The sequence below is a fragment of the Gymnoscopelus microlampas genome, assembly GCF_963454915.1.
Source record: "Gymnoscopelus microlampas genome assembly, chromosome: 5".
Classification (NCBI taxonomy): domain Eukaryota; kingdom Metazoa; phylum Chordata; class Actinopteri; order Myctophiformes; family Myctophidae; genus Gymnoscopelus; species Gymnoscopelus microlampas.
In genome coordinates this window covers 28,322,420-28,336,019 of record NC_139942.1, presented here as the reverse complement: position 1 = coordinate 28,336,019, position 13,600 = coordinate 28,322,420, and the positions used below count along the sequence as shown (strand labels likewise).

At 42.2% G+C, this 13,600-nt stretch overlaps 1 protein-coding gene across 10 annotated transcripts in view; it reads left to right on the top strand.

The window, feature by feature from the left end:
- The window catches only part of pde4ca (phosphodiesterase 4C, cAMP-specific a), a 74,573-nt gene that overhangs the window by 47,609 nt on the left and 13,364 nt on the right, over positions 1-13,600 (top strand). For 7 of the 10 annotated variants that reach the window (XM_084057715.1, XM_084057723.1, XM_084057718.1 and 4 more), the window contains 6 exons: positions 5,672-5,863; positions 8,060-8,104; positions 9,477-9,513; positions 10,513-10,586; positions 10,972-11,024; positions 11,761-11,873. In XM_084057715.1, the coding sequence (XP_083913841.1) occupies positions 5,672-5,863; positions 8,060-8,104; positions 9,477-9,513; positions 10,513-10,586; positions 10,972-11,024; positions 11,761-11,873 (514 nt within the window). The remainder of the gene's footprint in view (positions 1-5,671; positions 5,864-8,059; positions 8,105-9,476; positions 9,514-10,512; positions 10,587-10,971; positions 11,025-11,760; positions 11,874-13,600) is intronic. The other 3 variants (XM_084057719.1, XM_084057720.1, XM_084057717.1) reach the window with 2 other exon arrangements.

The following is a 13,600-nucleotide window of genomic DNA, read 5'->3' as shown; positions in this document are numbered from 1 at the left end:
TCTGGGGACCCCCCAAAATCAAAACCCACATGTTGAGAACTACTGCTTTAGACCCCTGGGAGAGCACTTAATACCGTTGTTGACATATTTAGCGTTTGCATAGTTCATGCTTATTCACGCCTGTGTACAATAGTGATGTGTTGTTTTAGAGGGCAGATCCCAGGTGTGAATGTTTGTAATGGTATTTACAGTAGTGTTGAAGCAGGTGTTGCTGGAAAAACCTTAAGTCAACACTCACTCAGTTCAATCCTCAGTGGAAATGTAACTGCAGAGTGTACCATTTTTACAGGATCCTTTGCAGCCAGTGGTGGACACTGACAGTAACTAAGTACAGTACATTTACTTGAGTACTGTCTGTACAATTAGTACAATGAGTGTTCGTTTTTTTGTTTTTGTTTATTCCAAGCTGATGACTCTGCTACTATTTAAATTGAAATATTCTACTTTTGACTCCACTACATTTCTTGGAAGGGACCCAAAAGGTACAACAATATATTGCGAATTAACCACTTAAGCCCTATTTCAAATATAGTGAAAATAGCCGATGAGGGCTTGTAGATCGGCTATTTTCACTATTCTTGAACATCCACCACTGAATTTAGCTGTAAGAGTGGACCATTTGTACGGGTCCGTTGCAGCTCTCAGAGTCAAATAAACACTGCAGATTATACTGTGCATGAATACAGAATAAAAGCAACTGATGCCATTTATTGGAAGTAATATGAAAACTGCATAGTCAACTGACGCATCTGCCCATAGGATCAATACTTTCAAATCAATACAAAAAGGAAACTTTCTTCTTTTTTGTCCCGAGTCTCTGGGGTTTTATGGTTTATAATTATGCACTTACTCATCTGTTTATCTGACTTGGACTTGAAATGCAGCTATAGAGTGCATATGTCATTATATTATTTGTGTGTGACTATGAAACCTGATCATTCATGCATCTTTTCTCAGTTAACATGTTGACCGTAATGACATTAATTAACTTAGTGCTACCGCACTGTGTGTGTGTGTGTGTGTGTGTGTGTGTGTGTGTGTGTGTGTGTGTGTGTGTGTGTGTGTGTGTGTGTGTGTGTGTCTGCGTGCGTGCGTGTGCGCGCGTGTTAGTCTTTGATACAACTAAAGTGAAAGATAAACAGTCCAACTTGATGAATATATCAAAAGAATGCACGTGCTCCCCTACTCAGAAGTCAGAACAGTCAAAGAGAGAGAGAGAGAGAACTTGGAGCGAGGGAAACAGCGAGGGAAAGACGTGGGTGGATATATTTTGATGCGCCCTCTAAATATAGCTCGGAATCAGCTTCAAATAGCAACCCCCCATAAATATTCATGAATGGATGGAAGGAAGACTCCGCTCTCTGCACTGTGGATAGAGAGAAGGCTGGAGGAGAGAGAGAAAGAGAGAGAGAATCTACTCTCCACCTGGACCACTATTCTTAGCTGTGGAGCTGCCTCTCTCTCCGTCTACCCTCCACGCTCGTGGAGGCTAAATTTAGCCTGCAGAGAGACAGAAACACAGACGCAGATGTAAAAATAGCAACGGGTGTACAGTGGGATGAGGCGGTTACATCACAGGGTTCAGCATCATTAGGGAGTAGAGAGAGAGAGAGAGAGAGATAGAGAGAGGTGGCAGTGATGGGGGGGATAGAAGGATGGATGGTCAAGCCCCGGAATGCACATATACACACTCATATATTTTCAGACCTGCGCCCTGCACTGTAAAATCCTGAGTGTAAATTTAACTCGCAGATTAAGTGAACACTAAAGGATTTTGCTTTGTAGCTGTATTCAATGCTAGCACGGCCACACAGGACACATCACAGCAAAGAACAGTGTGTCCTCCTCTTCTCTCCTCTAAATCTCATTTACCTCCTTCTCTTTCCTCATCCTGCCTTTCTCTCTCTCTCTCTCTCTCTCTCTCTCTCTCTCTCTCTCTCTCTCTCTCTCTCTCTCTCTCTCTCTCTCTCTCTCTGTCTGTCTGTGCGTTTGTCTCTCTCCTCACTCCCTCCTTGGCTATGTATAGCGCAGTCAGAGTATGTATCACATGAATGGCGGGATGGGGGCTTCTGCTCAGCTCGTGTTACGTAACAGCCAATAACACACCATCGTCTTGCAGCATCACAGGCAGCGTGAGCTGAGAGCGTGTGAGAGAGAGAGAGAGAGAGAGAGAGAGAGAGAGAGAGACAGAGATGGAGAGAGACAGGGAGACACACACACACACAGAGAGAGGGAGAGGGAGAGATGCAGTGGAGGGTGATGGTAGTGGGATAGAGATATAGGGATGAAAGTGGTGTCTGGTGAAGGCATACTGTTTGATTTGCATTGCAGTGTGCCTGTGAAACAGTGTGGGGCTGCAGACATCATAAAATGAAATTATAAAAGTCAATGAAGATGTGAAAAGGCCCAATATGCTTTCACAAGCACTAAAACGTGGAACAGGAAGTCGTTCGGTGGAGTCACACGCTGTAATTGTGGTAACAGCTCAACTGTTCACTTGGGTCGGTCCTGCTGTCGGTTTCCCTCACCCAGTGTGACCCTCCGCCTCTAAATATATTTCCAGTAGGGCTGGGCGATATGACTTCAAATAAATATCACGATTATTTCAAACTTTTCGACTCATAGATATATAAAACTGCTTCCCGATTAATCGCGCGAGATTAAGTTGGTTATTAGTTCTAAATATCGGTTTAGTTATTTTTCGGTTAATTTCCCAGCCCTAATTTCCAGTCATTACACCACTGGCTCATGGGCTTTCTATATAGAGCAAGTGTCAGATAAATGATCTAATCATATTTAGCCATCATTTATACTATTCACACTGGCACTCATAATTGTATTTGTATTGGGCTTCTAACTTCACTTCCCCCACTGTATTTATTTGAGCACAGGACTGCGTTGCATGCCTTAGTATTCGCCTTGTCCAAAATTCTCCACGTTTTGCTAATGGCTGTTTTGCTAAAGCATCTATTTCTACTCTGGAGTTCATCAGATTGTTTGGAGAAGGTGCCGTGTTGCCAAGTTGAGCTGCAGGCTGACAGAGGTTCTCCGGGGTTTGCATTTCAGCTCAGAGGCTGTGGGAAAATAGAGATGTGGATCAAGGCTGCCTGCAACGTGCCCAGACTGTAAAGAAATGGCCTCGCCGGGCCTTTATTTGTCTCACCTCTCTCTGTAGTTGGATCATGTTCGATCGGGAGGGACTCCTCACCTGAACATCGGGCTATTTTTAGCCCTATGCTCACATGCCCCCACGTCAATACCCTGATGCTATTTTTAAACTTGCAGTCCACCCACAGTTCCTTTCTACACATACTAATACATAAAGGGACAGCGGCATGCATCCACATGCACGCCGACACATGCACTCACACGCACGTGTGCGCGTGCATGTGTGTGTGCACACACACACACATACACACACACAGTTATCTTCCAAATGTTTGCAGGTATACACACTCTTTCCCTCTCTGCATGGGATCGTGTGAGCCATTCATACCGTGGGTGAAAGCAGGTCCTTCACAATGCTAAACCTTTGTCAATGCTCTGTTATGTCAATCATACATTAAAGCACATCCATTGCTCTTTATGAGTATAGCATTCGATTTAGCCTGTGTTGTAATTGATTTTCTCTACCACAGAAGCTGACAGCTTGCCTCAAGTGGCCCTCGAGTGGTTTCTTAGATGAGGGATGATGGAAGTGATGTGATTGTGGCTGAGAGGTATCGGGAGTGTGTCTGTTTTCCTTCTATCCTGTTTCAGAGGAGGGTGAGACGTCTGTTCTGTGAAATACTATGTTAAGATCAGATGATTAGAGCCTGGCCGATGCCAGATTTTTGGCTCTGATGCCAGTCCCAATTTTGTAGAGTCGTAGACCACAGATTATCGATGTTTTGAACGATAATTTGTCAAATGATAAAGTGCTTCATTTTAGATTGATTTTCTACTTGTGAAAATAAATGAAAAGAAACACACATAACTTTTTGATAGGAGTTTTTTTTTAATTAAGTATATACTATATATTAAACTTCAGTATGAAAATAACATTTAATTTTAATTATATAATGAACAACCAAACCAAAGTAAAATAAAAATACAAACATCAACTGCATTTCATTAATTAACCACTTAAGCCCTATTAAAAAATAATAATTAAATAGCAGATCTACAATGCATTGTGAGCTTGTAGATCTATATATATGTAATCGGGACACATCAGCTGCATAATTGCAGATGTTGTAAAATAAAAGTAAAATATTGCCCTATATATCATCAAAAACTTAATTAATTTATAAACAAGTCTGGCTCTACTGATGAGGCACTCAATGTGATACACAGACACACTTCTTTTCCTGAAGTCTGCAGCCACAACCAAATTTCAATGTGACCCCATTCTGACACATTCCAAATGTTAAATGCTTATTTTAAGCTCACATCGTGTGAAATACTGTAGTATTGTCATACTTAACTGCATAAATGCTTTTTGACAAAGTTCACATCTGTGTATCTGCCTATATCCCTTTCCAACACGCAAGTCTTTTTCTTTTTTACCTCATTGTGGTTTATATTGGTGCTGCTGAGAGTTTCCTTGTGAATTATAGTATTTCCTGTTGTATGGCTAAATGACCTCTCATTGAAAAGGTTCTGGGTGATGATGAATGCTTGTGGTATTTTTAAGGTTCTATTCTTTTCTGCTTATACAGTAGTTTCCTTTCTCTCAAAAAAACTCGATTTTCCAGTTGGTAGCTTTTTCAAGAGAACAATTCACAAATATAGATTGTATGGTCAAAAGTCCAAAGTCACAAGAAACAATGTGTGATTTGATTGCTGCGGTTCTGTAATGCATGCATGGGTGCTGCAGGTACTGAATGTTTAATTTATTACGGTAACTACAAAAGCAGGTGCGTCTTGGAGAATGTGTAGAATTCATATTCTAAGGGGGAATGACTCCTACACTGATGAATGATGATTTAACCACTTCAACCCTATACCTGTATCATACTGTACAGGTATTTGGTTGATTGGTGTCCCACCACAGAGGTCTATATTTGGCCTCCTCCTTATATCTACACCAAATCTCATCAATGGCCGATCTCATTGTGAGCTTGTAGATATGCTATTTTCAGCACATGTTTGCCTATTTTTGCCACCTATTAGGGACGCTAGGGTTCATAGGTTAACAAAGACGGCTTCTAATGAAACAAGTGACTGTCATGAATCTAAGGATTTTCCCATGGGCTTGTGCCACTGTCCAACTTATTAATTTTAGTATTCATGGTATTAGACTGTGTCATACTGTATGTACAGTATATTGTATCTTGTCTTACACTGTGCTAATGAATGCAATGCCGCTATAAATAATTCTTCTATCCTCTAATTCAGTTCAAAAAGTATTTTAACATCTTTCAACCAGGCCTTCCTATTTTGGGCATGTCATTATTGGCATTTTCGAAAAATAGGGAAAATAGCGCATTAGTCGCATGTTTTGAACTTGTACGTCGGCTATTTTCACTATGATTACAGGTGTGATTTGAGATTTTGACTTGCTCATTGGTGTGCCTTTGGCACAAAAAGTTTAAAAAACCACTGCTTTAAAACCCCTAACCCTGCAGCTGCTAATTGAGTAAGATTTCTGTCTTATTTGCTTGTCTGTCTGTCTGTCTTTCCTCTTTAGTTTCGATGTGGAGAATGGGCTGTCAGTGGGTCGTAGTCCCCTGGACCCCCATGCTAGTCCTGGCTCAGGCATGGTCATCCAGGCCAACTTCCCCCACAGCCAGCGACGAGAGTCCTTCCTGTACCGCTCCGACTCCGACTTCGACCTCTCGCCCAAGGCGCCCTCCAGAAACTCCTCCACTGCCAGTGACCTGTAAGCCCTTTCTCTTATTCAGCTTCTTTATTGATCGTGTTTACATGGCAGCCATTTTGCTCTTACATCATATGACATAATAAACAAAGGGTACAATGATTGTCTTTTTGTAGATTCGGGCGATAAAGACACACACAGACAGATACAGAGATGTTTGGATTTTTGGTCCTGGACAATCGCTGTTCCGACGATTTCTCCCTTGGGAAACACTCACCAAGCCTGTTGATAGGTCGGAATGTTCTAAAGATATGCGGAGGACAGACAGATACTGTAGATTGTGCCTTTGTTCAAATATGTGACAAAGGGTACAATGGTGTGCTTGGTCTTGTGTGTGCAGAAATGTCCCCCTACCTAGACCACTCAGTGTTACTGTATTGTCACGGTTGATATATCGTTACTAATTGATGATGATATCCCTGTTTTCACTCCATCCACATTTCTGTTCATACCATTCTAAAAATGCTTGCCCATCTGGTCTGCACAGACCTGGATCTGCAACATGAACAGGAATTGCACATTTGCAACTTGAGAATATACTGATGTCAATAGACTATTCACATGGCAGTCATTTGACTGTGTACGTCATACTCAGTCAAACCTTGGGTAATAAAACCTTGTTGATTCTCCAATAAAATGACATGTATGTGGATATGACTGCAAATTATACACACAAAAAAAGTGCTGGTAGCAAGGACCTCAAAACTGACAAAGCACATGTTTCTCATCAGGGTTTAGGCTGTGTGGAAAATGAATGAACGTGATTTTAACCACATGAACCGTAGCATCCCTATTCTGGGCATGTCACAATAGGCGAACATCTGACGAGAATAGGCGAACATTCTGCAACAATGGCAGATCTACAAGCTCACAATGCGTCATGTTGCAATGCGATGTGAGCGTGTAGATAAGCTATATTCAGCGAATAGAGTTGGTGTAGAGGGAAACAAAGAAGCGGACCAATACAGACCCCTGGGGGACACCGGCCAACCAAGTATATAGGGTTTCATATAAAACATATTAGTGAGTTGACCGTATCTCTCTGTCTTATCTCATCTCTTATAGTGCAGCATGAGATATCTTGGAAGAAGCCCTTGGTCCCATAGGCTCTTTGTTGAACTTCATGATACATTGTTTGATCAACACAAGTTAATCAAGACCAAAGCTTGTACACAAGGGATTAAACTAGCACAGAGATGTTTGTTTTGGTTCAATAGAACATGACTATGTTTTCCCCTCAGGAGACGTTCTAGTCTGTTTCTCATTTGCCTTTTTATTTAGACCCACTGTACACTACTGACTCTGAGTTGAATTCAAACTCAGGAGTTTGCAGTGTAGTGGGTACGCTAGGGTCCATATGGAATCAGCTTCAGCCCATGTTGGGAGGGTGTTCATACGGAATTATCTGTTCGGGAGGGTAATGTGGAATCAGCTTCAGCCCATGTTGGAAGGAGCGTGGGGGGGTCATGTGGTACATGGTTTGGTGAGCTGGCCGCCTCACAAGCTGAATCATGTCTTGGTCTCCACCTTAAGATTCCTATTTGAAATTAGTCCTTTTGGCCCTTGCTGTGGATTCCTATTTCGAACTCTGAAGCCATAGCAGCTCACTGTTTGAGCCTGTTTGTTCTCTCTCTCTCTCTCTCTCTCTCTCTCTCTCTCTCTCTCTCTCTCTCTCTCTCTCTCTCTCTCTCTCTCTCTCTCTCTCTCTCTCTCTCACACGCATTTCAAACCAATTCGGTAAAGCAAGTTTACGCGAAGCCGGCAGCAATCCAGTAAAAATACGCCACTAAGAAGAGTATTTCTCAAGTCCATTATTGCATGATTTTCCCTCCCTGTCTCTTGATTTTTTATTTTTTTATTAGCACATAATGCAATATTAAACTGCTCAATGGTGTGGGTTTTGGAAAAGACACCACCCAACACCCTCTACTCCTTGACAGGCCCCTTATTACTGCAACCAGCTGTTGTTTCCATCGTGGAGCGCTCGCATGACAACTCTACTCCACTAAGATTATGAGGACTCTGAAAAAAAGAAAAGGCCACTTTTTTTGTGTTTTAGGATATTTTTCTTTTCTTTTGGCTGTTTGTTTTTTCCAGTGTGTCCCAAAGCCCATAGTCCCCCTTCCTCGTCCTGTCTAAACACCTCTCTGGCTTGGTGAAATTAAACTGCTGGTCTCCTCCTCCCTATCTGTTTTGAAGGGAAGAAAGCTTGAAGCACTGGGAGGTCAACTGGTTGTCATCTCGGTGAGGAGAAAACTACAAAATGCCTTAAATAAAAAAACAACAGAAAGGCCTGTTCCCTGCATCCCTTCTTCTATGTGGTTTTAGAGCCATTTCTTACCTCTCCCCTGACAGAAGTGACTAAAAATGAACCCCTTTGGATTGTTCCTGCGTAATATCTCTGAAGCAAACAATATGCTTTCTCCTGCATGTCCTTTTTAATCAAGAGACAACATAACACTCGTGTCTTCTATTTATTTGCAATTATTTTTAGCAGTTTAACACTTTATTGCAAATCCCCTGCCAACATCACCTACACCCACACCCTTTCATCCTCCCACCCACCCACCCACCACCCTACCTCACTGACCCTAATGCCTAATTTATGCTCTGTCATACGACCGTTTCGTGTGCCGAAAATAGCAGATTTACAGTACGTGCTCACTGCAAGCTTGTAGATCAGCTATTTTCATCGTACGACGCAGTAAAGAAATCAGGCTTTAGACGTGCCGTGCATGATATATTTGTGTTTGGCCTGGCCATGAATCTGCAGTTTTTCAGAGTGGTGAGTGCTGAGGAAGGGTCACTGGTAACTATATGAGCCTCTCATCGTTTACAGGCTGATTGATCAGCTATCCGCCCTGGACATAACTGACGTAGCACCGTGTCAGAGCTGTAGATAATTATGGGACACAGTAAAACCCTCAGTGTTCATTTAACTCGAGGTTTAAGTGGTTAATAAATGTGTTTTGGTGGATTGATGTTTTGTTAGGCTATTAACCACTTAAACCCCAGCATACGCGTATTCGGGGAAAAACCTTCGCAGAAAATAGCAGATCTGCAAGCTCTCAACGTGTCACAACGTGACGCGTTGAGAGCTTGTAGATCGGCTATTTTCGGCCGAAGATATTTAATGTAGAGCGAAGACAGAAAAGACACTAGTATAGAGTCCTGAGCGACCCCGGTCAACCTTAAAGGTTTTATGTGGTTAAAGTCTTGAGCGGTAAAAAGGCCATGTAGATCAGCACTCCCAATGCTCTGAGACGCTGGTGACATGCCAGCCGTCATGTGATCTGTATTGTCACGGCTTGATCTTGTCTAACGTCAAGTCTCGGGGGATTCGCTATAGCGCTGATCCTCTGTCACTGTTTGGATGGTCTACAAAATGTTATCGTACACCAATGTGCACTTCGATGTTTGCCAATTTCGAATAGGCTAGCTACACTGAGCGATTAACCATTGGCTTGATCGCTAAATTTATAATCGGCATTGCTAAAACATCATAACTTAATTTTATATAGCTTATATAAAAGGTGTTTATTACCTTTAAACATTTGTTTGTTTTCTTCATTGTTATTAGTGCCTTTTCCATATGTGTTTTGTTCCTTTATTCTAGACACACAGAAGACATGATTGTAACGCCATTTGCACAGGTGAGTGCTCTGCGATATTTCCAGTTAAAGTAATTCAGTGTCAGTAAGTGAATTCCAAACTCATCATGAATAAATATATAAATATCAAACTGTTGAAAGAAAACCCCTGAAGGAGAGTGAAAGAGAGGGAGAGAGACGTCCTGGGTCTGTACTGTACTGTACTGTACTGTATGCTTGCACTACAGGATGAAAGCCAGAATATCGGGTTTCAGAGGCTCGCCTGCATTTCATATTAGGAACCTCTTGAACTTGTTTCAGACAAATGAAGTGAAACCCATCCCTCTATTTGACAGATCTGAATGAAAGAACATCCCTTAGCTCCTCTCGTATGAAAATGTTTCACTCCAACTGTTAATTCAGCTGTGATTTAAACGGCAGGCCTAAAGGTTTGCAGCATGAAAAATACCCATCTCGTTTGTCTACTCTACAGTATAAATATGCCAAGTCAAGATCATTGGGGCCCAGAAAGTACTGCCGGTTTTCAATCTAACCATCTATGAGGGACGGGTGACTGCAATGAACTATACTGACAGAACTCAAAACTAACTGCACCACTACCTCTCTTCTGTATAGAGATACTGTAGGCTCACAAGCTGCTGTTACCCACATGAGCGTCCCTATTTTGGGTGTGTCATTTTAGCGAACATTTTCAGGAGACCTTTTCAAAAATTCCAAAGTCTTCCAAAATAGTGACAGCAGCAGATCTACAAGCTCACATTGTGTCACACGTTGTGAGCGTGTAGATCAGCAATTTTCACTCTTTGTCATATGACAAAGTACGTACGGAATATAAGCCTAAAGTGGTTAAACACTGAAGGAAAACACCACCGCTACATCAAGTCATGTACTGTACATGTACAGTAATATCCCGAGTGTTCACTTCATTTAATTCTAAAAGTGTTTAAATTGATCCGTAAGGTTCCATTTTTAGAACACTTTACATTTTGCTGTGTATGCTGTTCCAGCTGTAAAGCCCTAATGTATTTTATGAACCTGTAGGTCCTTGCCAGCCTGAGGACAGTGAGGAGTAATTTCGCTGTGATCACCGGCCAGCAGGATCGCACAGCCAGCAAGTATGTTCATTAGAGGAAATACACAGCATGTGCTCAGGCCAATAAAAGCAGATAATCTCTACTCCCATAATCTAGTCTGTTTAGTAGGTCTTCATTTCATGTTTTGATAATGGTATATACAGTATTTTCACAGGGGCTGCATACAGTTATCACAAGTATTTGTGGGCTCATTCTCAAGTCATGAGTCTGAGCTTTATTTGTTGAACACATTTCATAATATCATGCACATGGAAACTTAATGTGCTTCCTGTACACAAATATATACAAATGATTCCAAAAACAAGGCACATTTCTAACTGTAGCATGACCTACTGTATACATTGCACCCACCCACATAAGAATCAAGAATGAATTAACACACACCTGGATGGTTTTATATCCACAGAACGCGTACCTCAGGCAGCAACCCACCATCCATGTGCAAGACCAGCCTGGCAGGTCAGTCAGTGTTGGTATAATGCCTGGTTCTGCATCGTGTCGCACACCAAAAATAGCTGATATGCTATTCTTGGTGTACGACACGGGTGCACAACCAAGTTTTTATTTATTTAATTTCTTCCGTGTTTACCATGCAGTGCGGGGGCACAAATGAGCAACTTTAAGTCTTGTTCTGGCTGGCTGGTCACAGCATTTGTTCATGTGGAGAGCCAATATTAGTGGATCTGAGCTCATAGTTGAACATCAAGTTGATGTTTTCAACAGGGGTTCTGGACTCCTCGGGAGGGGGGTCCTCAAAGTTACTACACCCAATTCGACTTTGTATGATAAGAACCTTTTTACATTCACCACTTGAACCCTAGCAGCCCTATTCTGGGGGAACATTCACAGAAAATGATGAAAAAGATATTTGTAGAGGGGAAAAGGACAGTCAAAGTTTTACTATTGAGGGTTTAAGTGCTTAAATGTTAGTAAATACATACACAAACATGAATCCAACATAATACAACGCTGATGATAGTGTTATCAAACAAGTCGATTACGCTATCTATGAAAAAGCTGAATAATATGCAACACGATTTTAGACAACATACTGGGGGTCCCTGATTCATCCTTCTCTCAGCTAAGGGGTCCTTGGCCTGAAAAACGTTGAAGACCCCTGGTTTAAAGAAGGTTTTGAAATGTGCTGTGAGAGGCACAACCATCCCATAATACCTTGATGTGTGTTGTGTGACAGAAGAACCTCACCAGCAGCTCGGCATAGAGACACTGGATGAACTGGACTGGTGTCTGGAACAGCTGGAGACCCTCAAGACACGTCACTCCGTCAGTGAGATGGCATCTAACAAGGTACTACTGATAATGCAGGACAGTATATTGTTGCTGTCTGCCAGAAACCTTGTATCTACATATATTTTTTTTACACTTTTTTTTTACAACTTTTTCTCCCATATTTAGCTGTTATGCCAATTAGTTCCTTCCCACACACATTTCTGTGTTGTCACTGCTGTCGTATCCTGCTGACTCACCTACCAGTGAGGAGCCCCTACCGGGAGGACCGCGATGGGTTTGAACCCTGCACAACCTCCGCGGTGGTGGGCAGGCACTTTACCACTGCACCACCTGAGCGCCTATTCACATATTTCTACTTTTGAGTTTTTGTTGTTGTTGTAAATTAGTGCCCTACTTCGTCATACAACAGTGTCATGCAAAAGTAGCTACAATAGCCGATTTACTGTACAAGCTCACAGCGTGTTGTGAGCTTCTAGATCTGCTACTTTCGTTATTATTATTATTATTATTTTTTTACCTGAAAGTGGTTAAGTCTGTTGGTTGGTTTTATACGTATTTCAGACCTGATGAAGACCCGGTAGCAGTCAAAACGTTCTTAAACATCATTATATAAACGTTGTTCCTGGGAGCTGTTATACAGTGTGCAGACATCCTTTTCTTCTCCATCATTAACCAATGACAAGTATTAACAAGAGCTTGTGACTAAATATGAACTACATAGTATCCATTGGAACACATCCATTGGTTCTTTTTCCCATTTGCTTAAAAACAACGGTTTTGGACATACAAGGTTTCTGCCCAACAGCGACGACAATCATATACAGTGTACTATATATAGTGTTATAACCATACTATATGATGCAATGCAGGAACAATGAGCTGCAACTTCAGTCTCTTTTGTGTATGATATGCTTCGTGATGCAGTACAACATGTAAACAAAAGCAGTGTAGCAAACACTGCCACAAGCCAACATGGTGCTACTGATTCGCCCCTTCCTCACTGAAAAGGCAGCGCAGGTGCTCATCCAGGCCCTTGTCATCTCCCGCCTGGACTACTGTAACTCCCTCCTTGCTGGTGCCCCGGTGTCTGCCATCAGACCTCTGGAGCTTGGTCAGAAAGCTGCAGTTCATCTGGTGTTCAACCGCCCCAAGTTCTCCCACACAACTACCCTTCTCCGTTCTCTACACTGGCTCCCCGTAGCGGCTCGCATCCAGTTTAAAACCCTGGTGCTAGCCTATAGGGCAGTGAAAAGAACAGCTCCTTCTTACCTCCAGGCTATGGTCAAGGCTTACACCCCTGCCCGACCACTTTGGTCTGCCGCCTCGGGGCAACTGGTTTCCCCCGTCGCTCAGTGGTCCTTCCGGCCGATCTACACGGTCACGGCTTTTTTCTGTTCTGGCCCCACAGTGGTGGAATGAACTCCCCACTGATGTCAGGACAGTAGAGTCACTGCCACAGTTTTCGCCGCAGGCTGAAAACCCACCTCTTCAGGACCCTTCCTCTTAGCCTTGCCTACTTGTTGTCAATTATTTGTACGAGCTCTTGTTTTATTGGATCTTGTTTATTTGATACACTTATTTGTTTTAGCTCTTGCTCATTTGATTTTCCTATTTGTCTCATCTTTTTAAGAAAGTAGGTAGCTGAGATATTGCACTTTTACCTTAGCGCTAGGTATGCTCTTAGTTGCTTGTTTTAGAAGAGAATGCACTTAAGACTTCTGCTGATTAGTAGTTTTCTTGACTACCTATGTTGAATGCACTTATTGTAAGTCACTTTGGATAAA